The sequence below is a fragment of the Engystomops pustulosus genome, chromosome 8 (assembly GCF_040894005.1).
Source record: "Engystomops pustulosus chromosome 8, aEngPut4.maternal, whole genome shotgun sequence".
NCBI lineage: Eukaryota > Metazoa > Chordata > Amphibia > Anura > Leptodactylidae > Engystomops > Engystomops pustulosus.
The window spans coordinates 75524099-75551932 of record NC_092418.1 but is presented as its reverse complement, the minus strand read 5'-3'; the positions used below and the strand labels follow the sequence as shown (position 1 = coordinate 75551932).

At 40.4% G+C, this 27834-nt stretch overlaps 1 protein-coding gene across 5 annotated transcripts in view; it reads left to right on the top strand.

Annotated features, from left to right (window-relative positions):
• Nucleotides 1–27834, top strand: part of ITGB2 (integrin subunit beta 2) — a 69098-nt gene that overhangs the window by 22974 nt on the left and 18290 nt on the right. For all 5 annotated transcript variants that reach the window (XM_072121283.1, XM_072121281.1, XM_072121280.1 and 2 more), the window contains 11 exons: nucleotides 1751–1811; nucleotides 5775–5866; nucleotides 7959–8142; nucleotides 8673–8843; nucleotides 10682–10923; nucleotides 13107–13262; nucleotides 14093–14188; nucleotides 15625–15714; nucleotides 19115–19255; nucleotides 20746–20930; nucleotides 21750–21994. In XM_072121283.1, coding sequence (XP_071977384.1) covers nucleotides 1754–1811; nucleotides 5775–5866; nucleotides 7959–8142; nucleotides 8673–8843; nucleotides 10682–10923; nucleotides 13107–13262; nucleotides 14093–14188; nucleotides 15625–15714; nucleotides 19115–19255; nucleotides 20746–20930; nucleotides 21750–21994 — 1660 coding nt within the window. In that variant the 5' untranslated portion in view covers nucleotides 1751–1753. The remainder of the gene's footprint in view (nucleotides 1–1750; nucleotides 1812–5774; nucleotides 5867–7958; nucleotides 8143–8672; nucleotides 8844–10681; nucleotides 10924–13106; nucleotides 13263–14092; nucleotides 14189–15624; nucleotides 15715–19114; nucleotides 19256–20745; nucleotides 20931–21749; nucleotides 21995–27834) is intronic.

Below are 27834 nucleotides of genomic sequence, written 5' to 3'. Positions count from 1 at the left end.
AGGTCCCTCATATACCTGATGTTGACCCTTACAAGTCTACAGCGTTTCTGTTCATAAACCATACATACAAACAACTAATAGATGACTGGTCACCAAGTATAACATGCAAAATTATATATCATATCTCATTTCATTTTTGCTGTAAACCTCAAATTAGTGTTTATATCTGTTCGCACATTGAAAAGATATGGGCACTAGATATGGCAGGATACTAGGTAATTTACCGCTATACTGTACACCTATTAATAGTTCTTCTATGATTTCTTGATATGTAAAGTGAAGCCTCCTGTCTGTTACCTCATCAGCCAGACATTCCTGTCCATGGCTGCAGATGGAGGGTCATGTCATCTCTATCTAATGAAGGTGTGGTTTTCCAAACACAGCTTCCAGACATATTGAGGCACATTTACTAAGGGTCCACAGACCGCATTTTCGTTGGGTTTCCCGACTTTTTCCTTTTTGCGCCGCATTTAACTGGGGTTTTCGGCGCGTGCAATCAGATTTTGGCGCAATCGCGCCGACTTTCATGCAACACAAATCGGGGGGCATGGCCGTCAGACAACCCGACTGATTCGGACTAAGCGCGGGATTAAACATTCAAAATTGTGTCGCAAGCCATGTATCGGGAAGAAGACGGTGAACTCCGGCTGACCTCAGCAGGGAAGCGACACATGCAGGAAATTGGATGAACGATCTCAGTGAATCGCAGCAGCTCCGAATCCTCGTCAGACAACACAGCCTCGGGGATCGGAACGGGTAAGTAAATGTGCCCCATTGTGGCACTTATTAATCTGTTGCACTAGGTCTTTTTTCTGGTGCCCGATTTTACCGGTGATTTGCAATGAGATAGTCCATAAGGACTATCAACATGGAGTATTACATCACTTTGCTAAGGGTACTCAAATTACTATGATTGGATAAAATAACATTACTTTATTACACATTTTACTTTATTATGGTTTATTTCACAGTTCTTGCCTCTCTGCCAGCAGCATGTGGAGAGTCCAGGGAAAAGGTGGTTCTTGGGGAAAGGCAGGTGTTCCCTGTGTGTGTACCTATGTCTCCTTGTGCATTCTTCCTCTACTCCATCACCTCCCCTGCCTGCTCAATACACATGACAGGAAGTGGGGATGGAGCTGCATGAATTTAGAGGACACGACTGCTACAGCTGAACCGCCCTGCCCCTCACCCGCCAGCAATTATCTGAATATCACACCAAGCCTTTTGAGCCTTCAGTCTGACTAAAATTTGCCCTGAAATTCATTTGCAACTTATATTGACACTCCACCCCCTAGTTCTCTGGTTGGTGGATTTCCCAAATAATGGAAACTTTTAGAAAAATTTTCTGGAAAAAAAACCCATAAACAACATGAAGTGGTTCCCTCACACATTACATGGATAAACATGTTTCCTGCTGCAAGGGAAATGTTTGGTCAAACTGTTTTCCGTTGAATAACCATAAAGGGTTCCTGTATTTAAAAAGTTAGCACCAAGTTATATTTTTAACACTAGCTAATAGTATGCAGATTTTCTGTGTATGTAATAAATAAAGAAATTGGAGCCTTTGGATAAATCATAAGAAAATCTGAGAAAAGCCTTTATACTATCATAGTATTAAACTAGGTAAAATTGATGTTATTAATATTTTACACTGATTTACTGAAAAATAAACCTTAGTTAATGCGATTCAACCTCTACTGTTGTATCTCTGCCGCAGGCGGCTGTATAATCAAGTGTCTGTTTATTGCAGGAAATGTTCTGGTGTATTGGATTCTTGTTGATTTCAGCTGAAATTATCAGTTCCCGATTAGGTGAGTAACTGGGTTAAAGAGGAATATCAATTTTCTCCTTGTTTCTTACACCTTGATCACATATACTATACTCTTATTGGGGAGATGTATCACTGCTTTTTTTCTGCCAGTATTGAATAATCTGAAATAATCTCCAATTCTTTAGCTTAAAATAGCGACTACACCGTCTCCACGCCATGTCGTTGTGGAGGCGGCACAAAGGGGCGTGGCAGCACAGCGTTCCCGCCCCATGCCTGCATACTTTTGAAAGACAGTGACTTTGGTGATCTTTTTATATTTGTTATCCATGGCCTTCCTTCTAAAATCAACTTTTTTAATTACACTAATGACCCAGAAGGACTCTGGGACTTTACCCGAGCCCCTCCATGCTGCACAGACTGCTACACTCCCCGTCAACAGACTCCTCCTCCCCTGTCAACACTTTCCCCCTCCCTCTGCCTGATGTAATCTCACATTAGCCTGTTGAAGGGCTCTGGTAACACCCCCAGAGCCCTTCTGCCTAATTAGCAAAATACCGTATTTTTCGGACTATAAGACGCACTGGACCATAAGACGCACCAAGGTTTTAGAGGAGGAAAAACAAGAAAAAATGTTTTTTTCCCCAAATAGTATGCTAAAATATTTAATAAAGTAACTGGGCGATGCAGTGCAGCCATGTTTCTCTTTGGAGAGGGGCAGGGGCAAGCAGTGGTCACCCCCTCCTCCTCTCCTGGACACTGATGTCTATCTTTAGATAGAATTATGCTGGCACGTAGTCAGGGGGTCTCAAGAGTTACAGGGCTGTATAGGTATGCGTATATGTGACAATGGTCAGAAGAGCTTACAATCTATGAGGAGGAGGACACAGGAGATGACAGTGATTGTACAATGCTCACAAGAGCTTACAATCTATGAGGAGGAGAGGACACAGGAGATGTCAGTGCTTGTACAATGGTCACAAGAGCTTACAATCTATGAGGAGGAGAGGACACAGGAGATGACAGTGCTTGCACAATGGTCACAAGAGCTTACAATCTATGAGGAGGGGGACACAGGAGATGACAGTGCTTGCACAATGGTCACAAGAGCTTACAATCTATGAGGAGGGGGACACAGGAGGGGACAGTGCTTGCACAATGGCCACAAGAGCTTACAATCTATAAGGAGGAGAGGACACAGGAGATGACAGTGCTTGTACAATGGCCACAAGAGCTTGGTCTGTGGGATAAAGTACCTTTACAAGACAGCAGCCACTACATACCAGGCAACAAGGGGTTAAGAGTGTGAGAGCAGAGACCTGGGGGAAGGGAGCACTTATCACTTATCTGATCCTGTGCTCCTAGAGAAGTTACAGGTCAGACACATACAGGCTCCTCTTCACACACTCTGAGGGCAGCCTTCTTCACTCTGTACCTCCCGGGCTACTTACAAGCCAAGCGGGGATTGGCCACAGAGTCAGTGCCTTTCTCCTCCCCCTCTCTCTCCACTGCTACACTCCTGTATATCGGTGCCTTGAGGACTGCAGAGCTGGCAGAGCACATGGGGCGCCATCCATTCCCTCCAGCAGTGGAGGGAGAGGAGCGCAGCGGCACTCAGTACAGCTGCAGCGCTTCACTGTCAGCATTAGCTGGCAAAGTGCATCCAGGTGCCCTCCTGCAGCTACATCCGGACTATAAGGCCTCTTGCACACTAGCGTTGCGTTTCACGTCAGGGTGCAATGCGTGAAAAACTGACGTTTTTGCTGCGTTTTTGTTTCATTTTTGTTCGCGTTTTTTTGCGTTTTCGGTGCGTTTTTCACGCGCGTTTTTTTAAGTCCATGGGACTTTTTCAAAGGGACCAAGGTTCGGGAATAAAATGTTTTATTTAATTGAAAAATAATGTCTTCTGATCAGTTGCAAACATCTGCGATCTATTCTTCACTGTTCCGCGCGCGTATATTATCTCCCGATAAGTTAGCAGATGTGAAGAACAGTGAAGAATAGAATAAAACCAGTGAACACAGTGAAAACAGTGAACACAGGATCATTTAAGATAAAAACACAGTGCAGAACACAGTGCAGAATAGATTACAGATGTTCGGCACATCTGCTTACTTGTCGGGAGATACGCGCGGAGCGCTGCGAACAAAATAGCATGTGAAGAACAATATATATGTGTGAAGAAGACATTGCAGATGTATGGAAACATCTGCAATGTGTTCTTTACACACATATATATTGTTCTTCACATGCTATTTTGTTCGCAGCGCTCCGCGCGTATCTCCCGACAAGTAAGCAGATGTGCCGAACATCTGTAATCTATTCTGCACTGTGTTCTGCACTGTGTTTTTATCTTAAATGATCCTGTGTTCACTGTTTTCACTGTGTTCACTGGTTTTATTCTATTCTTCACTGTTCTTCATTGTGTTTTTTTAATTAAATGATCGTTCGCGAGCAGGGGAAATACTGTTATACTGGTCACCTAGCAACCCTTACGTTTAAAACGCATTGCACTCGCATTGCACTTGCAATGATTGCGAGTGCAATGCGTTCTTGATGCATCTCCATAGACTTGAATGGGGCATGAAAATTGCGCGTGACTCGCAAAAATAGAGCATGCTGCGATTTTGACGCGCGTGCAAACGAACGCAAGCACGCGCGTTGAAAACCACGCAAATGGAGAAAGACCCATTGAATACAATGGGACAGAGTGCAATGCGAGTTCTGAGCGTCAAATGCACGCGCAGAACTCGCGCGTGAAAAACGCCAGTGGAGAAGGGGCCTATGACGCACCACTGTTTTTTCCCCATTTTCTGGGGAAAAAAAGTGCGTCTTATAGTCCAGAAAATACGGTAAGTTAATTTTAGAAGGAAGTAGGCAATGGATAACGAATAAAAAAAGACTACATTGTCACGGTGCCTTGTTCTATGAGTAAGTATACCTGCTTGATTTTTCTGTTAGATTTCCTTTAAGTGATGCATCCAGATAATGTTTAGATTTCCAAGACGGAAGACATAAATGCTTCTATCAAATAGAGCATTAAATAGTAGACTACAAGAAATTGTAGAGGTCACTATTATGGAGACTTAATACATTCTGATTTCGGTCCGTGAATCACAAGCCATGCAGTGTCCTGCTTTATGGACCGAACCACAGTTTCTGCTTCCCCATTAAATATCTGTGCCGTCACTATAATGATTATATTGTCAGCTCTGTTGCATGTCAGGAAAGCAGAAACTCTGTATATCATAGATCAATATGGGGCTCAGAGTCCCATCTCAAGCAGTGGGTCCGGTCTGAGAAGCAGGACCTTGCATGATTCGTAGTTCACGGGCCTAACTGGGCACTCTATCAGACTTTTAAGGAAATCAACCACTCAAAAAACCTAGAAATACTCACCTCCGCTCCTCTTCATTTTTATGCACGTTGAGAGCATAAGAGAGCAAGGTGCATGGGTGTGCATAATTAGCAGTCCAGAGTGTCAGACATCTTGACCCCATGCTACGGACTGCTAATTATACGTTTCGTTTTTAGGTGATCTCGGTGTTTCAAGAGTAGTGATGGACAGCGCCAGGAAGGAAAAGAAAGTTGAGGGGCGGAGGTGAGTATTTCTAGGTTTTTTGAGTGGCTAATTTCCTTTAATTTCCTCATTTTGACTATTATGGTCAATTTAACCATGTATTACTTGGTAATAAAGCATGGGTTCTTCTCATCTTTTCCTCTTGTCTTTGTCCACCACAGATGCCAGACCAAAAATCTTTAAATTACTGAAAACTGCATGCAAAACTATAAACTGCATGCAAATTGTGTCTCCATTTTAATTTATTTGGTTTGCATCATTTCCATTTTGTGTCTTCAAACCTAATTCTATCTCATATCCTTAAAAAGAGATGTTTACAGTAAATACAAGCTAAAAATATAATAAACATTGAACCATAATGCTATTGTTATAGATGCAAATATGACATCTGATGTAATAATGAAGATGAATTGCATTTCTTCACAGCTTCTACAGCTGAAGTATGCACAAAGATTAAGGCAAATACATGTGATGAATGTATCCAGTCAGGTCCACACTGCTCCTGGTGCAAGAAAGTGGTAAGTCATGTCTAAAGGGGAGGCACATTAGTAAATAGCATGCAATGCAATGGCCCACATTTACATATAATTAGACAAATTTACTCAGACGTGTATTCTGAAAATGATTTATCATAGCCACCTTCTCTGGTAGGCCACACTCCTGACAAGTCTCGCCTCTTGTGTAACTAGTCAAAAAATGATTATGGTTGAGCCTATAAATGTTCAAACAAATTAGAATAGTAAAAGTGAATTACATGTAAATCTGCAACTACTCCATCTTTTACTGCAACTTTACTCTGCTGTCTTTAGGACTATGTTGTAGTTCTTCATATTAGTAAATGGTAATTTTCGGCCAACCCGAAGTAAAAACGCGATTCGGGCCCTTAGTAAATGACCCCCAGTATGTACAATCTGCTCAGCTCCTCCTTCTCCATAACAAACTACCTGCTGATAAGAATCCAATCTCACAGTGACAATTTCCCTTTAAATATACACAAATTTTCAACAATTACCACATTTTGCATTATGCAAATTGAAGGGTTAGACAGTGACAATAAGCTTTCAACATAGAGAAGAAATTGCACTTCCTTTAACCATAAGAAGTTATCCTTTGTTCTCTCTATGGAAACATGTATTGTAATTGGTGTATATAGAGAATATTTATATAAATATATAATATCCCTATTTTCTTATCCCCAGGGTAAATACATTGGGGGGAATTCGTTAAGACTGGTGTTTTAATCTGTCCTCTTAGTAGATTGGGCACACAATCTGCCAGTTTGGACCTGTAGACCTACACTAACATATTTTTCTACTTTATTTTCTGCCTGTTGTCAGAGAAGCCAAAAAACTGGTGGGGAGAGTGAGATGTATGTGCCTTCTCGGACGGAAAATTGGTGGATAAGGCATCAAGAATTTCCCCATATTTTAATAATTATGATTTTCCATACTTAATTTGCCCTGTTTTGTAACCTTTTCAGCTTTTAAATATATTTGTACATGGACTAAAGCAAAAACCTAGAATCTATTAGCAGCAGCGCAAAGGATACCTACCATCTCAGATCTACCTATTAAGGTAGATCCGGTGGCAGGTTCCTCTAATAAATGCCATTGCAGCCCTTTTTAGGGCTAATGTTTCAGTGGCTGATAGGTTTGTAAATGTTTTATTGCCCTAATATGCAAATTAGTAAAAGAGGCTACTGGCGTGTGAAGTAGCCGGCATTGAAGCTACACTGTGTGGCTACCCCACACCCCAGTAGCCTCTTTCGATCCTCCCATCCAGAGATCTGGGTGCGCATACTCGGCTCCGAAGTCAGAACTACTGCGCAAGAATGTAAAAGAATGGGACCAGCACAACATAAAGTAAATGGTCTATGTGTCAATGCATGTGTAAATAGCTTATCCACAAAAACAAGAATGATACATGACATATCACCAAGACAATGAATGAAGCCGTAGGTTTCCTTTAAATATTTTCTATTCTAGAGGCTGGACCTTCCTTAACACACAATGAAATACTTGATACAACATACTTTGGTTTGGTTTGTTATCAATGAAGTGGAAATTTGTTTTTAGCTGCAAAGTGAAAAATATTTTAAAAATTTATATATCCAAACAAAGATTGAATAGCTATTATTATTTAGTATAATTATTTTAGAATTAAAGATCTGTGTTAGATTTTGGTGCCTTCTGACCTGTTGATGATCTTCCTCATACTTGTAAGAAGGTATTTTGCGATCTCTCAATACAGGAAGTAAGTTGAGTCATATATTGGCTAAAAGATATTGCCTACACAAAGAGCGTGAATATGGTTGCAGGCGGTACACCATGATATGTACTTCCTCCAAGGCCTGCCACAGCATTTCACTGTAAGCATCCTGCAACTGCTGCCACAAAATCAAGGCACATTTTGCATTTGCTTTTAGCCAAACCCAGCAATAACTCTCTAATAGCTCAGTATGTACCAATAAGGAATTAACAAACAGTCGAAGCAATGTAGTATACATTTGATATCTGATGTGCTCATCAATGTTAAATAAATGTACCACTCATAAATGGCTGTTTTATATCATCAATTATTTGTTATGTTTTCTTTAATGTTTGATTTTAGAACTTCACCAAAGCAGGGGAGCCTGACTCAGTACGATGTGATACCACTGAGAAATTGCTTGAAATAGGCTGTAACCTCACAGACATTGTCGACCCAATCAGTAAAGTTCTTTTAAAAGATAATCAAGTCCTCGATGACACCGTACAGCTGACACCTAGACGCATTAGCCTGCAGCTGCGACCAGGTAAAACAACATATGAGACAGAAACAAATATTTTATTTTTGCTCATGATTTTGCAAGCAAGGATTGTGATACCTGATAGGGTATATTCAAGAAAGTTATTGGTAGAATTGTTATCTTCTTTGCTTTTTACTAGAATTAGCATTATGTACTAGGTAGTTATTGGGTATGTGCCAGAGGTATTCTCTTTTCTAGTAGCACATTATATCATTGACATATAATACGCTGCGTGCACCTGGAGGCCTTCAATGTTATACCAGTGTCTTGGAGCCTATAGATTTACGGAGCTATAGCAATACCATGTGCATGAGGACTTATTTTTCTTTCTAAAAGCCTGAACTATCCAAAGGGAAAGCATCCTGGTGATCTATTCCACTGTTTTTTGAGATCTCTTCTAAGGATTACTAAAACAGGACTAATAGAAAATAGCAGCACACCTCTCAGCAGGTTATGTGTGGTTTTGCAGCTCGACATATAGTTCAGAATTAAATACTCTCTACATCTTTAATAACATGGTTTTGTAACATCATCAGGTGAGACAGGAGAGTTTGAAGTGAAATTCAGAAGAGCAGAAGGATATCCTGTCGATCTCTACTACCTCATGGACCTCTCTTACTCGATGTTTGATGATCTTGAGAATGTGAAGACACTAGGAAACCAGTTACTTGATGCCTTAAATAAAGTTACCAAGTCTGCCCAGATAGGTAGGAATTATTTGTATTTTAGGTTCAGTTCACACCTGCGTCGGGGAAGGTGTGTGTGTGTGGGGGCTCCTTTACACTTTCCATTTTAGATGAGCATAACGGCAACTACAGATGGAAGGTTAATGGATTTTCTCTTTTTACCCCCCATACACCATTTAATTAAATGTTAGGAAAGTTGTCCTCTGCCACATTCCATTATAATAGCGATAAAAAACGATGCATACTATTTTTAACTCTTTTTGATAACGGAAAGGGGAACGGACCCTGCTGAACACAGGTGTGAACTGAGGCTTTGTATTACCAACAAAATTACAATTCGCCTATCGTATGGGTCAAATCAGTTATGATAATCTGTAATATGTATATGTTATAAAATGAAACAATACAAAATACTACTTGTTTCACAAAGTATCAAGCCCTATGAATCGCGAGTCAAAATGTATGGATTTTGGAAGGCTCGGAAAACAGAAAAAGGAAAAAAAAATCCTGTAAGGGGGTTAGCTATAGTCAGTCTGAACCAAGAAGAGTTAGGCTAATGTACAAAATACATTACTAAATCCTCAGTCCCCTGTGGGGGGGCATTTATTATTTTTGCCGTCAGATTTTAGCAGTGATTTTATATTGTGGCACACAGCCTTGTATTTCATGCATTGTAAGATGAACTAATGAGCATCAGAAATTACAATCCACGTTCATGTAGACGTTTAGAAATCGGTGGATTTTTGTTGGTCTAATTATGTGACAAAAATTGTGCCTAAAATTGTTTGGATACTAGTGCAGGAGAAGTGTCGGGATTGAAGAATACTTTGAGCCACAAAACAAAATGTCCCGAGTGTCGGAAAAGAAGCTTAAATGTGGTTCCAAAATATAATAAATATGGTGTAGCAACAAAAAAAGTCTGCATGCCAAAAAAATCGTGCAAAGCCAAGAATAAATGCCCCACAATGGGGGTCATTTACTAAGGGCCCGATTCGCGTTTTCCCGACGTGTTACCCGAATATTTCCGATTTGCGCCGCTTGTACATGAATTGCCCCGGGTTTTTGGCGCACGCGATCGGATTGTGGCGCATCGGGGCCGGCATGCGCGCGACAGAAATCGGGGGGGCGTGGCCGAACGAAAACCCGACGTATTCGGAAAAACCGCCGCATTTAAAAACCGGAAATGTGTCGCTTGGGGAGCGCTCACCTTCACCTTCTATGGGATGGTGCATTCCGGGGCGTTAAGATTATTTTCGGCGCTGCAGCGCCACCTGGTGGACGGCGGAGGAACTACCATCTTAAATCCCAGCCGGACCCGAATCCTGTGCAGAGAACGCGCCGCTGGATCGCGAATGGGCCGGGTAAGTAAATGTGCCCCAATGTGTTTATTCTCCATTGTGGAATATTGCATTATACATTGGGGCAGATTTATCTGAAAGTCAGAATATTTCTAGTTGCCCATGGCAACCAATCACAGCTCCCCTTAAAAATATTCATGAGCACTGGTAAAATGAAAGCTGAGCTGTGATTGGTTGCCATGGGCAACTAGAAATATTCTGACTTTCAGACACTTGATAAATCTGCCCCATTATGTTGAGAAACCATTAGAGAAAACAATGATTTGCATCAATGTAAATTTTTTAAGGAATGTCCTAATATTTTGTGACCTAATTGTTGGTACATATGCTTTCTTCTTCAAGTACACATTCCAGTAGTATGTATATGTTCATGTGAGAAGCTTATCTATAGTGAATTATATGAAAGTGGCTGAATTATGAGTTAGCGGAAGGTCATACATTACAGATCAAGAATAATGATATGAAATTGTATCCATCTTTTATATGGCTTTTTTGTTTCAGGTTTTGGCTGCTTTGTGGATAAGACTGTCCTTCCGTTTGTTAGCACACATCCCGAGCAATTTAGGCATCCTTGCACAAATAAAACTGTACCTTGCCAGTCACCATTCTCCTTCAAGCATATTCTCAACCTCACAGGAGATGAAAACAGGTTTAAAGAGCAAGTTGGTAGTCAGACAATATCTGGAAACTTGGATTCTCCGGAGGGTGGACTGGATGCTATGATGCAAGTAGCAGTTTGCGGGGTGAGATCCCTAGTTATTTACTTTGATATACAATATGTTGCCGTATCACGGCCGCTATAAATGTGTACAGCACACGGTCACAGTGTGGTGAGCACATGGTCTCTTACCACACCATAACCGAGCCAGGCTTTCAATGCAGAGAGAGGGGGGTGAGGAGCGCTCCTCCCTCCTAAACCCAGCTGTATGCTTGCCCGGGTTACGCTTGTGTTTTTAAGGGGCCTTAGCCCTCATTCACACGGCCGTATGGGGGAAGTACATACAACCGACGTATAGACGTCGCAAATAAGTCCCCCAATGGCCCAGCAATGGGTGCAAGGCGCCATATAGAGCAGTGCAGTGCCGCACACGTGCGGCAGCATACCGTTCCATAGCCGGGAGAAAGATAGGACATGTCCTATCTTTCCCCGGAATACGGCGCTTGCCCCATGTTTCTCTATGGAGAGGAGCGGGGGTGAGCGGTGCTTATCCCTTCCTCCTCTCCCTGGCGACGAGGTGTCCCCGCAGTGCTATGGTCTCTTTCTCCTCTCCTGTTTGTTACACAGCTGTGAGTGTTAACCCTTTCTGCTCTCTCCCAGGCTGTAGTGTGATGAGTACTATATTCGCATTAACAACAAAAACAAGGACACAATAGCACTCTGCACACCCATTAAACTAAAATCACTTTTATTAGTTCATAGCCACACAACAAACAAATTAAAATAGATATGTGCAATTAAAAAGGTTCTGCCCATGGTCCATGATAAGACCCATCTGCCATACAGGGGTTCCCCTTCACATAGTAATATGTCAAGGATCCCATACATACAGGATATGTATATTAAATATATCAGTACATTGCATAGACAACAAAATGCAGTTGTATATCACAAAACAAGTGCTACCAGTCCCTAAGTAACATACAAAAATTGTATAGGAACAAAGGCACTAGATATACTAACAAATATGCCAAAATACAAGGTCCAAGAGATAAGGGGAGACCCCACAAACCAAACCGTATCCCACGCATTACGCCAGTGTGTCTGGCTTCCTCAGCACTATAGTAAAGGGGTTAAATCTCACTGCCAGAGCTGCTTAACACCCCCAAGGAAATTAGATGTGTGCTCATGCAGCCATAGACATACACCACACAGGCTGGAATACAAATCTCTATGGGAGGGAGTAGCTTGATTTTCTTTTTACAAACTAAGCAGAATTTGTCAATGAAGTATATTAGAAAAATGATTACCACATCCCCCCCCCCCCCACACACACACAATATAAGAAAATTATCTTAAATGATGATTACACTATAAAAGAAATCTACCATCAAATTAAACAGGACAAACCAGGGCCACTTACTGATAGATACAGGCACTGTGACTGTGGTAATCTTCTTATATTAGTTATCAATGGCCTCCTTAATTCTAAAATCAACTTTTAACATTATGCTAATGAGCCAGAAGTGCTCTAGGGCATCTTAAAAGAAGCCCTCTGTAGCTGTTACAATCTGTAGGAGAACTTCCCCCCCCCCCCCCCACTGTGTGCTCATTGCTGCAGAGACTACAGGAAGTACCAGGGGATCTATGAGTAAGAGCCCCTGGTTTATCATGCTTCAATTATGCTAATTAGCTTTTCTACTGTTCTGGTGGTTTGCCCCACCTAATAAATGTTTCAAGCTGAAATATCCCTTTAAAAATGTCAATGGGAATATATCAGCAGGTTTCTTTTGTATTTGTACTGAACAATGTATATCACATTTTTGTAGTCTGTTTCCCTCTAATGTTTGTTAATTTTATTATTAAATTTATTTTTTGTTCCTCGCCATCTTACCTGACCTCTAGTAACAGCATTTACTGATTTGCTTTATAGAAGCCTCATGACCATAGGAAGCAATGGTGAGACATGAACTTAGGGTCTATGGAATGTAAAAAAAAAAGAGAAACATAAAGAAATATATCTAAAGTGGTTCTCCAGTAACAACTAGTCAGCCCCTATCCAAATTAGCCCATATGCAGTGGCTGCACTGGTGCACATTTCCATTAGCACCATAGAGATGAATAGAACAGCCAGTTCCATAATGAAAGGAGGTATAGGGTATGATATAAATATGCGTTTAAAATATTTAAAGTTTAAAGTTATAATAACAGAAAAGTAATACATTTTCCTGTATGAAGTTTCTAATTATTTCTATGATTTTGACGTAGGACAAGATTGGATGGAGAAATGTAACAAGGCTTTTGGTATATGCTACAGATGATGGTTTTCATATTGCTGGAGATGGGAAACTTGCAGCTATTCTGACCCCAAATGATGGAAAATGTCACCTGGAAGACAACATATACAAAACATCTAATGAGTATGTAAGTACATTTTCTGTACTTTATTATTTGTGTTGTGAATTTTATGAATGTAGATAGTTGATAAGAATTGATACAGATTTCCTAGAAAGATGGCTCAGAGTTGCAAGATAATATGGGGTTCTACCTATGTCAGTGCTACCTGTGTGAAGATCACAAAGACATTAATGGTTATTTTTCATGGGTTTTGCTGCACTTTTTTGGCAAAAAAAGGTTACAAAAGTCACATTTTATTTAATGTCAAAAAATCACACACACATTAGCCAACAGATTGATAAATTACGTGTGAAGTCCGCCTCCTGGTGTATGTGAAGCCCAAACTACTTTTTGTACATTTTGTGTCTTTTTATACAAAAATAGCCAGCAATGCAAAGGAACAAATTTACTAAAGCGCCAGAGCGACATTTAAATAAATCTGTAGGACAGCAAATGATCAAACACAATCTTCGAATATAGAACTCTTTATCTACAGAGAAATTTCCTGATTAGCTATTAACACTGATGGGTAGATTCTAGCAGTGTTAACATAAATATATGTTTATTAGGAGCTTTGCTCCTTTACTTTACTTTACCTAGGAACCTAACTTTATATTTATGTTAATGCAGACCGAGCAAGTGCCATCCGCAGCACTTCTCCCCCACCTTCCTACTCCCTCTGCATCCAGTGGGTGGGGGGCAGTGCAGAGGGAACAGGGAACTGGGGGAGAAGTGCTCAAGAATCCATTAAGTCAGTCCCTTGCATTCCACTAGCATGTATTGCATGTAACTATCACATGTATTGAATAGTTTTACTAGATGAATTCTCAACGGAATGCATTCGCTGTTTTGAGCAGGATTACCCATCAGTTGGACAGCTTGCACAGAAGCTTTCGGAAAATAACATCCAAGTTGTATTTGCAGTCACTGCGAACATGGTTCACACCTACCAGGTAAGATGTTACACTAGAATATAGAGAATAGTGTGGATATTAATGTCTAAAATGTGCTCTCTGGTTTAATTATACTCTCCTTACCTGGCTCCCTGCCAGTAGCTTCTTATAAGTCCCGGGAAGAGAAGTTCAAAATTCAGTAACCATTGCTACATAGATTCTTTCTCAGTAACACAGTATGCTGGACTCACCAGGCAAGTTCAAGGAATGTTCGCGTGGTTAGCTTACATACGCAGAGGGGGTAGGGAACAAGGGAAAAGATACAGGGAGGAGGTGGGAGGAATAATCAATGCTGCATTGGTTTCTGAATTTTGAACTGCCCCCAGGAAAGGTACAATATAAGATTATAAAACAACAAAATTACAATGGACTTTGAGAAAAGCATTTTTATAATGAGCAAACATTAGCCTACTGGAACCTGTCATCACCTTCTTAATGACAGTTTCCCTTTAAGCATATATTAGCAGAAAGCATCCAGATTTTTGTGAGTAGTGTATTTATATTTAAACCTATTACTTCAGGTTTCCTGTAATGTGTGGAGTGAAAGGATATTAGGTAATTTACCAATGTACATCTATTAAAAGTTCTGCACTGTAATGTGAAGCCTCCTATGTTTTACCTTAGCATTCCTGACCATAAATGCAGATGGAGGGTAAATAAGTGATCAAATAGTTCTATATTCCCCCAAATAAAAATGTATGGTCTTCCTGCAAAAATAACCCCCCCCCCCTCCCCACAATTCAGTTGTGAAAAAAAATGCCCTTGAATGGCTGCTTACAGCTTTATTAAAGATAGACTGTATGGATAGTGACAATAGAAGTTTTGAACATTGTAAAATAGTTTTTTTTAATAATTTCTCATGATTCATCATTGATTTTGGTGCGATGTTTATCACGCTGGGTGTAACCCAGTTGATACATTTCTGTGGGTGATTGTGAAATCACATAAGGGGCGGGAGACTGGTATTTTCATCATACATGTGACCCGGGTGAATTTATAAAACTGTTATAACCTCAGTTCCTGTCACCACATACAGAAAGCCATGAAGCCATCAGATTTAGTTTTGCAGTGGCAAATAGGAAGTTAAATTCAATCTTTAAAGAGTTATGATTACCATGTCGGAAAAGCTTCCAGAAATGAAATACATGTAGTACATGACAGTAAGTGGCTTATTCTCAGGAACAGCTGTACTGTTACAGCGCAGGACATCTGTATGCAGCATCACTAGCAGGTATTGACTGTGATATATGCAGCAGCTCTCACAATGTTTGATGCAGGACCCTGTTCCCCAGTGTTTGACTCCCTAGATGTTAGGTCAACAGCGTGACCTGCCATGGCTATATACAGTGACTATTTGTCCTGACTGTTGTTAATAACATTTTATACATGTTACCCCACAACTACATATCCATTAATGTAAATGGTTTATTTTCTAGGGTCTAAGTAGCTTGATCCCAAAATCTGTGGTTGGGCGTTTGTCTAATGATTCCAGTAATGTCGTCCAATTGATTACAGATGCTTATCAGGTAAGAAGTGCATTAGAAAGTAAAATAAAGTGACTAGAGATGAGCGGGTTGGTCGAAATTTGGATCAACCCGTATTTCTGAATTTTGCAAGTAAATTCTGTTTGGTTGACCCAAACATGAACCCCATTGAAGTCATTGGGGACAAGGATTTTAACATCCAAAATGGCTGTAAAATGGGGGTACTAAGGGCTAGAAGAATTATAAAATGATGAAAATAAAAGGGCAGTTGCCATACCCGCAGTGGTCTAGGGAAATGACTTAAAATAATAACATAAAAAATATAGAGAAAATCATAAAAAATAAAATTAATTATTAAAAAAATTATGTCACTGTGGTTAAAGGTGCTCTGGGTGTTCAGACCCAGTTACTCTCTACACGGTAAAAGCAGTGGGAAAACCACAAACCCTTCATCTCACTGCAGTTAAAGGTGCTCCGGGTGTTCAGTCCCAGTTATTTACATGGAGGATTTAAGTTGCAATGTAAGAACCAGACCCCCTTCCTCTGACTGTGTTTAAAATTCTTGTAATGGGATAGTCAAAATTTCAAGTTCCGGGAATATGGAATGTCCAAATTTTCAGCACCTTCACTATATACATAGCACTGCAAAGTATTCACTGACAGGGCCTTTAAGATATACGTAGCACTGAAAAGTATTCACCTTTAATATATATATATATACGTAGCACTACAAAGTATTCACTGATAAGGGCTTTAAGATAGAGGTAGCACTGAATAGTATTTACTTTACTATATACGAAGCACTGCAAAGTATTCAGTGACTGTAGCAGCTTTAAGATTTTTCATGGGGCTGATATATTCCTGTCTGGTCTCTCCAAGTATTGCTGTATCATCCTCTATAAGAAGTAAGAATATCCCTGCACTATAGCAGCCTATGAGTAGCCCAATGCAGATCTTAATAGTGCCCTAATAATATACCTATACTTTTAGGTAAATTTAGGTTTAGCTTAGCTCTTCCAATCTATTCAATTTTTCTTGCTACTGGTTATTAAGTGGCCATACATTGCAGTATATATACAATGATCACATTGATTTTCATTGTAGAATATTTTTTTTACTAAAGTTGCAAATATATTATACAATGCATATATTCCTAGGAAGCAATCAGTAACAAGTCATGGAAAAGTAAGTCTCATTGGTCAAAGCTGACATACACACAAGTATAATTGTTATCATATAACGTATCAGTTTCACATGATAGATTCTTCTATATTAGTGCTGTACATGGGTCTATCATAACAGTTCCATTCATGAATACATTTTTGTCTAAATCTATGAGACCACATGATAAAACTTCACATGGACATCATCCGTGTTTTGTCTTTGTTTCATCTATTCTTTACACGGACCAGACACAGAATGAAACACGGATGGGAAATGGACAGTTTTTTGGGGTTTGCAAAAAAAACATCTTTAAGGGCTTGTTTAGGATAGACCATGACTGTCCGGTGGGGGGTCATTACAAAGATTTGTTTGTTCCAGAGTAACCACAAGGGAAGGAGCGGCTGTCATGTTTGTTATACACTGTAAGCTTGCAAAGGAAGAGCTACCTCTTATATCTATAGTTTATACTGTTTTTTTACTTGGATCAGAATACTTGTACACTAAACTGTATTTGCATTCATGCTCATAAAGTCTGACAAAGTGTAAAGAAGCTTAAGTTCAGCTTAGGCGGTGTGAAGAGTGAACACTCGCTTACACTCTAGGTCATAAAAGTTAGTGGTTACAAACAGAACCACAAAGGTTAACAAGAAACGTAGTATACAGCAGCCAAAAGGAGTAGGTGGTAATGTGTGTGTGTGTGGTGTTTATTATCTTTACAGAGCCATAAATTATACATTGAGTGTCAGGAAATCACTTTAGGCTGCACCCCAGCTCTGGAGCCTTGGTAGCTCACAATGTGTCTCTTCAGGCTACCTCTATAAATAAAATATAGTTGTGGAGGCCTGGTACTTATTTTGAACGGTGGCCCAGCAGCTTCAATTTATATATAATTTATAATAATATAATAATGTGGTAATAAAATAAACTCTAGAAAATCCCAGGTTTATGGGATATGAGCATCTTGGAGGGGGTGAACCCCTTGACACACCCATCTATAGGGAAGACTGGATGTCTCTAATAACAGCTTCCATGTTAACTGCCATAATTCCCATCTGACTGTGATCTCTTTGCAGGCGATCACTTCTGCAGGTCACATATAAAAGGGGTCGTGTCTGATATGAAAGCTTCTTTAAATAAACTTGTGTTAAATTAGAGGTAATCCGTCATCAGTTTTGATGATAATAAACTGCAAACAGGCCCTGGAGGATTGTGTAATTATACCATTGTATGTGTAATACATAGTAGAAAGACAGTGAAAAGTGAATGTTTAACCCAGGTTTGCAGCTCCTGCAAGCTTTCAGCCCTTTGCAATAAACTATTCCACAACCCCTCCTCTCTGCTCTGAGTAACTGCTGTAAGTACCTAACTAAAATTCTGTTACAGCTACTACTTATAGCAGAGCGGAGGGGCTGTGGAGCACCACAGTTCAGAAAAACAAAAGCTCTTCAGGTCAAAAGACTTGCCAAGAGCCCTTGCAAGAGATGCATAGCTGGATTATAACTTTCCAGATTTGTACCTCCTGCAAGTGCTCTCGGTGGGTCTCTCAGCATGTAGAGCTTTCTGCTCTTTCCAATGAACTGTTCCACAGCCATTTCCCTCTGAGTGACTGCTGTAAGTATCTAATCAAAATTCTGATACAGCTTCTACTTATGGCAGAGGGGAGGGGCTGAAGAGCAGAAAAATCTTCAGGCTGAAAGACTTGCCTAGAGCCCTTCCAGGAGATACAGAGCCGGATTATAACTTTTCACAGTCCTGTAACTACTAACACACACAAACTTATGATATCACAGCTCTCCGAAACCTAACACAATGCAGCTTTGTATGGTGAACTGCTGACAGATTCCCTTTAATTGGCTGTCAATTCATGTTTTAGGTACCCCTACCTATAACTTTTATGGACGTTATTGACCCGTGTTTATTTATTTATCCCCTTCTATGCGCAATGTACTCTGTACAATGAAACATCGATAAGAAGTGTAATTTATATTCACATGTATATTAATTAAGCTATAAGAGTGCTCTGGAAACAAAGGGACCCCCAGGGAAAGATTATAAAGTAAATAAAAAAAACTTTTAATAATATTTGGTTCTGCTACAGATGTAAGAACATGAAGAAAAACTGATAATTTGATAAAATAGACCTAATTATGGTGTAAAAATGTAAAACCATGGCAGAATTGCTGATTTTCCCATCCCTGCCAGAGAAACATTTAAAAAATAATTTGATAACACAAAAGTTTTTTTTTCATTTATTCACAATGCTTTTGTCTAACCACAGAACTTATCATCTGAGGTTATTCTGGACCATGGAATTACTCCAGACTTTTTGGATATTTTATATGATTCAAATTGCTCAAATGGTGTTAATACTCAAAATACATTAAGAGGCTCTTGCAGCAATGTGAAGATCAAAGAAGAGGTAAGTAAAATATTAGGGGGGTAGGGTTAATTTATAAAGAAAAAACCTTGCCATTTCCTATATTCTGTGCATTGTACTCTTTACATGCAGCTGCATAGAGACATTCAACATATTACATTATATTATGTGACAACATACATGTGACAAATACCTGTCCAAACAGAAGATCACAACTGATCATTGTTAAAGAGAATGAAAAAAGTGCATTCCCTTGCCTATACAAAAGGTGATAGGAGAAAGCCAAACCTTCTTACATGGTTACTAATATTATTAGAGAATGGGCTTGCAATAATCTGACCAAACAAAATACAGGACCAGAAAATGTTTACCATAAAACTAAGGAAACTAAGCCTGCTGAGGAACACAGCTTTTCCTGGACTTTACTTAGAAACTTAGGTTTGGTTGTCATGTATTTTGTTATTATGTTTAACCTGTGTATGATATGCCCTCAGCGTCTTTTATTGTATTGGCTATGACAGGAACAGTAAACAATTCACATTGTTAAAGGGACCAGCTCCGCCATCTTCAACAATGCTAAGAGCTTAAAGAGGACCTGTCACCCAATTTATCGGCACTAGGAGCTGCTTACTAAAAGTAAGCAGCTCCTAGTGGTTGATCAAACGCCGCAGTGTTTGATAGCGTTACCGGAGGACAGCTCACAAAGCTGTCCGACGTATTCATGAGGGGGCGGGGTTGGGGCATGGCTAGGGGCGGTGACTGCCGCCTAGCGCGCGGCAGTCACTGCCGGCCTATGGAGCTAGCGGGGCGGTCCAGGGAAGAGGCAGCGCCTCGGACCGCCCCCTCATGAATACATCTTTGCAAACTGTCCGATGATTACACTTTTCCCCCGCCGCAGTGTTTGATAGCGTTACCGGAGGTTTCCGGTAACGCTATCACTATAACACTGCGGCGTTTGATCAAGCACTAGGAGCTGCTTACTTTAGTAAGAAGCTCCTAGTCCAGAAAATTTAGGTGACAGGTCCTCTTTAACTAGCATATGTGTGCTGGACCTAGTGCACTGTTTGCTTGAGATCACTGGATCTAGAGGAAAAATTCCAACTGCACCAGAATGAGTTTGGGTGGCGCTGCTGTTCAGCCGCAAGACAAGGAGTCCTTGCATCATATCTCTGTATGATGCAAGGACTCCCATTCACTGTATTGTGCACAGTCCATGGGATATGACAGGCACAGCCAAGGACCAAACATGTTCTTGTCCAGATTAGAATTGTGCACATTAGAATTGCTGTAACATTTCAGTATTCCTCTTCAGTGGATTTAGGCAGTACCACTAATCCGATGTAACATGTGACTTGGTGCTGCATTCAATCTATACCATATTTGACACAGGCCTCCTGAATCATTAGGTTCTGCAAGCATATATGTGATATTTGTACACATAAATGCAATCTGAAGACTCCTCAAGGCCTGATTTGTATGTCAAGGTTTGCAACTTTGTTTCTGTTCCTTATCATGCATTCTGTGTCTTTCAGATAACATTTAAAGTCAAAGTGACCGCAAAAAAGTGCCTTCCAAATCAAAGTTTTTCAATTCGTCCTCTGGGATTTACAGAATCTGTGAGAGTGAATGTGATAACGGCATGTGATTGTACATGTGAGGATGCCCCGGATCTTCATGCGTGTAGCTCCAAAGGAAGAATTGTTTGTGGAATCTGCAGGTAGAATTCAACACATGCCTTACTCTTACACGCAGTACTTATTCATAGATCCAGGCACTGTGACTGTTATCAGAGCACCTAACAAGTTAAAGAGGACCTGTCACCTATAAAAACGGCACTCCTAGTAAGCAGCTCCTAGCGTCTATTGCCCATTACAATGTTACAAATTCAGGTGATACCTCTGGGATCTATTACAAAATAGAGACTGACTTTGCCATTTTTGTAACACAAAATTGAATAAAGAGATTTGGGTTCCAGAACTGGAATTCACATGTATCAGGCATTTCTGGCATGACCCCTGACTTAAGAATACCCAATTTACGGACGTCCCATAGTTACAGAAGGACCTCCCTGCCCACTATGACCTCTGGTGATGCTCTCTGGATCCTTGACTGTCACAGGAAAACTCAATTGTCACAGGAAATTTTTTGTCTGAAGTTAAAATCATAAAATATACCTGTTCCGACTTAAATACAGATTCAACCTAAGAACAAATCTAAAGAAGCTATCTTGTATGTAACCCGGGGACTGCCTGTTTTGTAATTCTAGAATTTGTTGGTTTACTTATCAGTTGTTTCCCGACATTTGTATTATGTTTTATCCGGACACAATTTATTCTGTTTGCACATTTTGTACCAGAATAACAGAAAATGCTGCATGCATAGACAACACAGATCTGTTGAGTTGGTATTATGCTGGGGGCACAGAAAAAGTATGTATTCAGGTTTGTCGAAGGTGGAGTTTTCCTAAAAGTCCCGAGACTCTGTGATAGACATTAATGCAATATATCTAAAATAGATAAATCTTTTTCGTTCACAGCTGTGACGAGGGCCACCTTGGAAAAAACTGTGAATGTAAAGCGGGAAGTAAAACAGGCCAAGAACTGGAACAGAACTGTAAAAAAGACAACACCTCCGCTGTGTGCTCAGGAGCCGGGGAGTGCATATGTGGACAATGTATATGTCATACAGACCCTGACCCCGATAAAAAAATATTCGGCACACACTGTCAGTGTGACAACTGGAACTGTGAAATGTTCGAGGGGAAGCTGTGTGCAGGGGAAGGTGAGTCCACAAAATCATTGTGCCTGTATAGCATGACACTGCCACCTAGTGGTACCTCACAGAATCTCTTGACATTTCATATTTAACTGAAACAAATTAGTAAATTGTTATGCAGGGTGAGGGAATGGACTGGAAACACAGATTGAGGGACCCTAAAACTAAACCCCCTTCCTAGCTAATCCATCCTCCTACCTGGCCTAACCTAGGCGGGAGGTAGACAACTTGTCAACGCTCTGGCTGCATTAAAGTGCAAACACAGAGATGAAAACAGAGAGGAATAGTCGCCTAATACAGGTCAAAATCAAGAAGACAATGTAGAACAAAATCACTAGGCAAAAAGAAAATGTAAAAAATACACAAAAAAGAGTAACAGAATATAGAATGACAGAACAGCGGGAGTATAGCAGGCAAAGAGTACTGATCCACAAGATCTTCTATGAGAATGCATAGCCACTATATAGAATGTGATTGTACTCTGACATCCGACAGGATAACTAATATAGTGTTCAGATTAAGAAGAGGCAGAATGAGACAAGCTGACACTATGGGGGAGATTTATCACTGCTTCCATCCCAATTTTCTGGTGTAGAAACAATGAAAAAAATCGCAAATTCCCCTATCAGAGCAGTCTCAGACGTACTCTGTGGACATAGGCATGGATGTACAGTAACATAATAAATACTGCCGATACAGGAGTAGCATTAAAATAATCGGCCTTAAGATGTCCTAAGGCACCAAAGCTGAGATGTGACTAGCACCTTTTTTTATCTACACCATGATCTGTAACCAAGTACACTGTTCAAACTTCACCCCCTTTATCTCACTGTCTGGTCAGAAAATATTTAGTTTTTTAATAGGTTGATGTGTCAGCATTATGCTGTGAAAATGCTTAGCTCAGCAGGGACTGGGTAGCTGGTCAGAGTTGATGGGAAGATGAATGGCGCTACATACAGGGAAAACCTGGGGGAAACCTGTTATAGGCAGCAAAAGTGTTAAAACTGCATTGGAATGGTCTACATCAAAGGATAGTCATGTGTTAAAATGTCCTTGTCCAGTGATGGCGAACCTTTTAAGTACCGAGTGCCCAAACTACAATCCATATCCCACTTATTTTTTGTGAAGTGCCAACACAGGATTTTAAGCAATAACTTATTGCTCCTTTTTCAACTTTCATCATAGCGGCCCTGAAGGCAACAAAGTTGGAACAAAAAAGCAGAAGAGCAAATTTGGACTATCATTGTATCTTCTCTCCACAGACCTCTGAATATAAATAGGTCCTGTCCACACCTACTTTTGGTTCATAATGCATAAAAGCAAATGGTAGATTTTCTTTAAGTTGCCTGAAAGTGCCGGACAAGTCTTATCTTGAACTGCCACCTCTGGGACCCGTGCTATAGGTTTGCCACCACTGGTCTAGTCACTGTCCAGACCTAAATCTCAATAAGAATCTGTGACTGACTTTAAAATGCTGCTTATAAACATTTTCCAGCCAATGTGACTGAACTAGAGCCATGAGCAAGAGAACAGGTAAAATTTCCAGTCTCTTCTTAATCCCTAAAAGGAGTGTTCCCACGAAGACAAGTTTTTTATATGTCCTCAGGATAACAAAATAACACATGCTCTAATTCACTTTGTTGTTAACAAAACAGGTTGGACAGATATAAGTCCTACTGTACACATTTTCAGTTGCCCCTAGACACTGCACTTCATAGTTACAGTATTTAATATTCCAAATGCTGTGAAATTGGTGAAAAAACACATTTGTGGCATTTTCTTGTGGGCTGGATTTTATGGCTTTCACTGTATGCCCCAAACGAGATGTCTACTTTATACTTTAGGTCGGTACGATCCAGGGAATACCACATTTGTACAGGTTTTATAATGTTTCCATACATCTACAATGTGTTCTTCACACATATTGTTCTTCACATACTATTGTGAAGAACCGTTCGGCACGCATGTCTTCGGATAAGTTAGCAGATGTACGGAAACATCTGCAATGTGTTCTTCACTGTGTTCTTTCAATGTGTTCTTCACTTAAAAGATACTGGGGGTCATTTACTAAGGGCCCGATTCGCGTTTTCCCGACGTGTTACCCGAATATTTCCGATTTGCGCCGCTTGTACATGAATTGCCCCGGGTTTTTGGCGCACGCGATCGGATTGTGGCGCATCGGGGCCGGCATGCGCGCGACAGAAATCGGGGGGGCGTGGCCGAACGAAAACCCGACGTATTCAGAAAAACCGCCGCATTTAAAAACCGAAAATGTGTCGCTTGGGGAGCGCTCACCTTCACCTTCTATGGGATGGTGCATTCCGGGGCGTTAAGATTATTTTCGGCGCTGCAGCGCCACCTGGTGGACGGCGGAGGAACTACCATCTTAAATCCCAGACGGACCCGAATCCTGTGCAGAGAACGCGCCGCTGGATCGCGAATGGGCCGGGTAAGTAAATGTGCCCCACTGTGTTCACTGTATTCTTCACTGTTCTTCACTGTGTTTCGTTAGTTAAATGCTCGATCTCGAGCAGGGGAAATACTTGTCGGAGCAACGAGCTGTTTCGAGTATGCTAATATTCGAACAAGCATCAAGCTCGGATGAGTATACTCGCTCATCTCTAGGTATCATTTTTTGCGACTTTTGATGACATTTTCAATTCTTCTATTTTTAGGACTGTATGGCCTTTTGATCACTTTTTATAGAATTATAAATTTTTTCAAAATGGCAAAAAAGTGCAATTTTCGACTGCACTATTTTCCATTATGAGGTTAAATGCAGTGAAAAACTGTTATTATATTTCGATAGATCGGGCATTTTCGAACGTGGCGATACCTAATGTGTTTATGATTTTTACTGTTTATATTTATATGACTTCTATGGAAAGGGGGGTGATTAGAATTTTTTGTTTTTTTAATATAATTTTTTAAAAACTTTTTTTTAAATTTTTTTTATTTTTAACTATTTTTCAGACCCCCAGGGTACTTTAACCCTAGGTCAGTGGTGGCGAACCTATGGCACTGGTGCCAGAGGTGACACTCAGAGCCATTTCTGTGGGCACTCAGACCATCACTACAGGATAGAGTTCACCAAATAGGACCAAATCCACCAAATCTTCCTGCAGTCACAGGCAACTTGAGAGATGCTGCTCTCAGCACTATTTTAAAGTGACACTTCATTGACTGTTTGGAAAGTGAGAAGGTGTTGACAGAACTGCAATATCTTTAGAGGTTCTCATTCTGGACCCACCATTCTTCCTGTACAGAGAGACCCTGAAGAGAAGCTACAACGAGAGTCTGAATTTGCCCTCCTTATTTCAACTGTATTGGTTGCCTCCTGGGGCCGATATGACAGGCAGCAATAAGTGTATTTTGGTTGTAGTTTGGGCACTCTGTCTCCAAAAGGTTCACCATCACTGCCCTAGGCGTTTCCGATTGATCCTACCATATGCTGCCATACTACAGTATTTTCAAGGAATATGCGAATTGCATATTGTAATGAATATGTTAAAACAAGACAGCCTCGGGTCTTCAGAAGACCCGAGGCTGTCATGGCAACCAATCGGTTGGTCATGGGCATAGCCATCTTTTTCGAAGCCGCCGGCAGCTTTGCAATATGCAGCAAAGACTTTCAGTCAGTGAGCCCTCTCCATTCACGCGCAGCCAGCGCGTGAAGTACTACTACGTAAAGTGTTGGTAAGGGGTTAAGGCTCAGCCCCATTTTTTGTATTCTGACATGTGTAGCTTTATATGGTTTTAACTTTTGAACACTTTTACTAATCAAACCGATTTTAATGTTGTTTTTTTCGTCACATGTTGTACTTCGTTTTAGTGGTAAATTTTTGCTGATATTTTTGCTTTTTTTACCAGCCAAATAACATTTGCCATATGTCTGCTTTTTATTTGCATAATTTTTTAAATGTCTGGATAATTTATTTTGATGTCAAGTGGCTTACAAATCAAACATCGCCTGTCCGTATTTTCAAAGAGATTTCAGAAATGACTTTTTTGGGGATCACAACTGGTTTTGAAATATATCAACCCATTTTTAAATCTGCACCTATCAAACTAACAGTTTTTAGGAAGATTGTTAACTCCTTGAGATCTTGATAGTAATTAAAGAAAAATGGAGGTGAATTTCTGCTGAGTACGCAGACATCCCACATGTGGACAGTACTTGTTGTTGGGTCGTTTTACTAATTTTGTACAATAAAACCTCATGTATGGTAGAAATCTATAACTTTTGCATCACCATTTTCCAAGTACAGGCGGTCCCCTACTTAAGGACACCCGACTTACAGACAACCCATAGTTACAGACGGACCCCTCTGCCCACTGTGACCTCTGGTGAAGCTCTCTGGATGCTTTAAAATAGTCCCAGACTGCAATGATCAGCTTAAAATTGTCTGCAATGAAGCTTTATTGATAATTCTTGGTCCTATTACAGCAAAAAAATTTGAAACTCCAATTGTCACTGGGGCAAAAAAAAAAAATTGTCGGGAACTACAATGATAAAATATACAGTTTCGACTTACATACAAATTCAACTTAAGAACAAACCTACAGTCCCTATCTTGTATGTAACCCGGGGACTGCCTGTAGCATAATTCTATTTAATTTTTTATCTATATAGCTTGATGAGAACTTGTTTTGTGTAGGACATGTTGTGCTTTACAATAGCACCATTTTTGTATTGATACAGTTTTTTGATCACTTTTTATTACATTTTATGTGGGACAAAATAGGTAAAAATCATAATTTTTGTTGTTTTTTTAATCTATTGTTATGGTGTCCATGGTGCAGCTATAATGTATGTTTTGTTTCATTGTACGGGTCTTTACAGACGTTGCGATCCTACATATGTGGGATTTGTGTGGTAATTTTCATTGTTTTTATTATATATGTAAGTGTAAGGTCCCTTCCACACCTGCGTTGCAGTGAAAAACTGACAGTTTGCATCAGAGTTCAATCAATTTTCAGTCAGAGTTTGTTAGTGTCTCAGAGTTTGTTAAGCGAGAAAAGGACTCAGGACTGAGCTCTATCTTTTCTGTGGCAATTGATGCGTGAAAAACGCACCATACAAGTCTATGCAGACGCATCAAAAAACGCATTGCACTCTAAGATACATGCAAGTGCAATGCGTCTCCATTCCATAGACTTGTATGGTGCGTTTTTCATGCACGTGACTTGCAAAAGTAGAGCATGCTGAGATTTAGCATGAAAAATCGTGAAATAAAATGCAAGTCTGAAAAAGCCCTAATATGTTATAATAACCTGCAATACTGATGTGATGCATAGTATAATACTGTAAGTAACAGGTCTTACAGGCACAGGCTCAGACCCCGGGGTTGCCACAGCAAAGTTTGGCAACCCCTGAAAATGATGCGGGGCGCCAATCGAGCAGGGAATCCCTCTGCAGCCATTTAAATGCGGTATTTAAAGGTTAAACACCCGTGATCGTAGCTCACTCCGACCGCGGGTATTACTCAGGGATGTAAGCGGTAGATAACCTCTGACAACCACGCGATGAAGAAAGAAGAGGAGCTGCTCGGGGGGTCGGAATTTTTTTATGTGCTAGGCATACTGGGGGCTGGCTGGCTAAATACTACAGGGGGCTGGATGGCAGGCTATGTAGTATGACGGGGCTGACTGCCAGGCTTTATAGTACATGGAGCTCGCTGCCAGGCTATGTACTACATGGGGCTGGCTATATACTACAAGTGGCTGGCTGGCTATATACTACAGGGGGCTGGCTATATACTACAGAGGACCGGCTAGCTATATACTACTGGGGGCTGGCTATATACTGGGGAGGCTATGACCAATGCATTTCCCACCTTAGGCTT